Here is a 4,408-nt window from a genome sequence, read left to right as displayed (position 1 = left end):
TGACTCCCCTGGGGTGCTGTGACCAAATGAAGCGAGCTGGAGGAGGAGGATTGGCAGCAGGCGACAGTCTCCTGAGTTGGGTGGGAAATACCTGAGGGTATGAAGTGTCCTCGTACTAGAAAGTCCCTTCCAGCTGAGAGGGTTTTGGCAACTTTGCTGCTTGTGTGCCTGTGCCCTGACGGAGCAGAAACCCCTGGAAGAGAGGAATAACATGTTTACTTACAGCTCCTTAAAAAAGGAGGCGCAGTTAACAGCCTAGTGCTCCTGCCATTGCCCTTCAAATGTGAGTGAATCCCAGCAAGGATGGGTGCATGGAGGGGAAAGATGTTCTTCGTCCAGGGGGTGATTTTCAAAAAGTGTCAGGTTTCTAATTGCAGTGTCTTGGGTTAACAGCTCAGTTGATCTTTATGGACCTTCTCCAAAAAACAGTGCGTTGTCTGAGTTTGGACCAGGAGAGCGCTGTCTGATACCCTGCATTCACACTGTGTGTTCCTGTTAATGGCAGTAGATAGTTTATGGTTAGATATGTATCATCCTCTATCTAAGGTACCACAGTGGGATGCTTTGGAGGGAGAGGAATAGCTGTGTATGCTTTCACATGGGCATATGTCAGTATATCCGTCGTTTTTTTCCCTAGAGTGACAGCGACTTGCTGCTGCATTGCTTGTTTTGCTCCAAGTTTCTGCTGCTGCACAGTAGGAATCTCAGCATGTTCTTGCAGTGGTGAGACTGGGTGGTTTCCATGATGAGTCAAGCAATGCAGCTGAGCAAGACTGGTGTTTCGCTGGTGAACGTGGGCCAGTATCTCAGTGAGCCTTACATACCTGGAGCTGTCCCAGATTTCCACCTCACCTAAAGGTATCAGCCCTAGGTGGAGTTACATCAGTGGTTAAATGCAAAGTGAATATGTACTTATTAATGATCAAATGTGATGAGTGCAAGGATTCCCAGGTGTGAAATGGAATTAGGGCTATGAGCACACAATAAACATTTCATGACTGCAGAAATCGGAGAAGATTTCGGTACAATCCTTTGCCTCAAACCTGTAGGTGTTTCCCAGCCACTCCCGTTCTTCAGCAATACTGATCCAAGTCTTTTGGTTCACTTCTCTTTATCCATTTTATATCCTTAGAAGAACTAACAGTTACTAGCTTGAACCCAGAAATTGCTTTTACTAATATTGGTTGAGTTCAAGAGGCACAAGGTTCTCCTTTAGAGCTAGCTTAGAAATTCAGTGCATGAACCTAGCTCTTCCTTTTATGATCTTTTCATAATTAAGTAATAAACCTGTGGAGCTAAAAATACAGTAAGGTGAACAAACGTCACAGATGAACGTGTGCCTGGCCCTTTGATGCCATCAGACTGTGAGAGCTTGGAGTTTCCTGGATAGGAAAGCACACCTCTCCTCCATCAGTGCAGGACCCCTTCTGCTTCAGCATCGTCTGTGCTGATTCCTACGTATCAGGAGGAAAACCAAGTGGCTCGTATCAAGGCATGGGGATTTGATGAGTCCTTTCCTGTGTGCATCTTCTGAAAAACAGGCATCGTCCTGCTTTGTCACCTTGCATTCATTTTAGGGGTTTTATTTGATTTTTTAGTACATGGCTTCATCTGCTTACACATCCAGCGATAGAAGATCAGTGTCTCACTTCTTTTGAATCCACAGCAGCTGTTGCTTTTGCTTTGGACGCGTATGGCATCTAATAATCAGATTTAACGTAGTGCATTAATTTTCCCTTCATTCCCTTTACTGGATTATTTTCCTCCAGCAAATATGCCTACAACAAGCTGCATCCCAGGATATTAAGCTTTTACCAAGGGCCATGGGAAACTTCATGGAGGGGCAGAGGCCTGAATCCTACTGCACAGCAAATACCACTTTACTTCAGCCTGGTCCTTGTTTGTCAGATTTTGATATCCGAGCCCTGAAGACCCAAGTTTCCTACCTCACGTGGCAGCTCTCATCAGGAACCATCTGAGGAGAGAGAGTAGCGGCATTGAACCCAGTGGAGATGAGGCTGTCCTAGGAGATGAAGACAGTGTACTAAAACAGTAGAGGGGGGGAAAAAAGTAATAATAGAATATACAAAACAAGTGATTCTCAATGCAATTGCTCACCACACACTGACCAATGCCCAGCCCGTCCCGAGCAGCGATCACTCTCCCAACCCTAGCCAACTCCCCCCGAGCATGAGGCCCTATGGTCTGGAATAGCCCTGGGGCCAGTTGGGGTCAGCTGTCCTGGCTGTGCCCTCTCCCAGCTTCTTGTGCCCCTGGCAGAGCAGGGAAAGCTGAAAAAGTCCTTGGCCAGTCTAAGCGCTGCTCAGCAACAACTAAACCATTAGTGAGTTATCAACATTCTTCTTGTACTAAATCCAAAACACAGCACTGTGTGTCGTGGATGGAGTGAGAGGGAGGCAAAAATAATGTGGTTTATTGGTGTAAAACAGTGAGTTACCAAAGTTCAGTGGTAAATGCAACAGTGGCTTATAAGATTCAATGGCAAGGAACACTTGGTTACTTACTGTACAGAGGGCAGGGTCAGACAAAGCTGTCAGGGAGACCCTCCAGTTGGGTCATGAGGTTCAGACAGGACCCCCTTGCTTTCTAAACTCCTTCCTCAGAGAGGAGTCTGGTGCGGCTGGATCCAGTCCTAGTCCCAGACTTGGTCAATGGTGTATGTCTAAAGGATTATATATGCGCGATCGATCCTTTATGTTACTTGGCTAAGGTTTCAGTGTTAGCACGCTGTTAGCCTATCACTGAGAATCTGTTGTGGTGAGGAATCTCTCAACCTCAAGGAGTAACCTTGAGAGGCGTCCCTGCTCAAGGGGAGATCCTGCCGTGCAGCCCGATGCCGTGCAGGAGAGCTCAAAGGGCTCCTGGGCTGCTCCCTATTGATGGGGGTAAGATAATTGGCTCATAGACATATTTGCATACTGACCACTGTGCTTAGGTGGCCACATTCCACTATAGCCCTCAGCTATCTGTCTTCCCCACATCCAGTGGGTGCATCCTTCACAACCAGACACATCTATCGCGGCTGACACGGGTGGTTATCCCTTGAAAGAGGTCGAGGGAGGGGGAGTCAGAGGGGAGGAGGGAGCACACCACCACCCCATGCCAGCTATTAGGAAGAAGATTAACTCTGTCCCAGCTGAAACCAGGGCAACGATAAATGTCTGAAAATCACCTTGCAAGCCCAGTAAGGACAGTCTTTGGGATGGGTTTAGCTGCTCTCTTACTAGCAACCTAACTGTGTTCAAAAGTGAAAACAGGGAGGTCTAAACCTTTTCAACATCTTTCTTCCAGGAGGAAAGCAGTAAACACGAGGCAATGGATGTGAGGGTAGCCCACTGCCTGCTCCTTTGGGCTGTGCACTTCTTCCCAGCCACGCCGCGCACTGCTCTCAGGGTAAGCTTCACTAGATGAGGTTGCTCAAAGCCCCATCCCACCTGGCCTTGAACACTTCCAGGGATGGGGCATCCGCAACTTCTCTGGGCAACCTGTTCCAGTGCCTCACCACCCTCATCATAAAGAGTTTCTTCCTCATATCCAATCTAAGTCTACCCTCTTTAAGTTTAAAACCATTGCCCCTTGTCCTGTCACTACAGGAAGAAATACTCTGAAGTATTTAATACATTCAATATGCCAAGCAACCTCCAGCACAGCTCCTGGAGTGTTAGACATCTGCTGTTCAGCCTGCTCTACCCAGCAGTAACAGTGCAATTTCCAAGGCATCACGTAGTCAGACTTTGCTTCCAGACTGACAGGGTTGTTGTAGATGATAGACCATTTGACCAAGCAGTGATGGAAGCCCTTTTGGATTGCACCCGGCTGAAAGACATGCAGTCCCAGCATGCAAGGAGCCTGGTACGCCTGCTTCGGGGTCGCTTCCCAACCAGGAGAGGAACAAAGTGGCTATTGGTATTTGTACAGCTTTATCTTATGGTAAAAGTCATATAGATCATGTATTCTCATCAACAAGTCACATATTCTCATCAACATGAGAAATATTGGAGAAGTGTCACGATCCACTGTTGGGTTGAACAATTTGGCAGAGGTTAAACCCCCTTGTTTTCCAACCAACCTCAGATAATTCTGGGAGGTTGGGGGCAGTTGGGTTTAACTTCTGATTAACTCCAATGTTTTATTGTGACTAGGTTCCTTTTACATTCTCGGGAACAGAGTTAAGACTCAAAACAGTGTCAAGTGCCAAGTCACTTTATTTGGCCAACAACAAATACGCAAGAGAAAAGCAGAGAAAGAGAGGAAAAGTGAGAAAGGGAAAGAAAGGGGGAGAAACAAACGGCACGGGAGTGTTGCGATAGCTACCACCACTGGTCTATGTGCTGTCCGTGCGGCCTGAGCGATCCATGGGGTCCGTGGGGCTGGTGGGGGCCGAGGG

The 4,408-nt window shown here is 47.4% G+C and overlaps 1 protein-coding gene across 1 annotated transcript in view; it reads left to right on the top strand.

Annotated features, from left to right (window-relative positions):
* The first annotated feature begins 3,336 nt into the window (after window positions 1–3,336).
* Window positions 3,337–4,408, top strand: part of LOC104127010 (adhesion G-protein coupled receptor F2) — a 7,860-nt gene continuing 6,788 nt past the window's right edge. The window contains exon 1 of the mRNA XM_035895122.1: window positions 3,337–3,414. Within this exon, the coding sequence (XP_035751015.1) occupies window positions 3,337–3,414 (78 nt within the window). The remainder of the gene's footprint in view (window positions 3,415–4,408) is intronic.

This window comes from Egretta garzetta, unplaced genomic scaffold (genome assembly GCF_000687185.1).
Source record: "Egretta garzetta isolate BGI_Z169 unplaced genomic scaffold, ASM68718v1 scaffold235, whole genome shotgun sequence".
NCBI lineage: Eukaryota > Metazoa > Chordata > Aves > Pelecaniformes > Ardeidae > Egretta > Egretta garzetta.
Note: the sequence above shows the minus strand (reverse complement) of the source record. Positions and strands in the feature narration are given on the sequence as shown.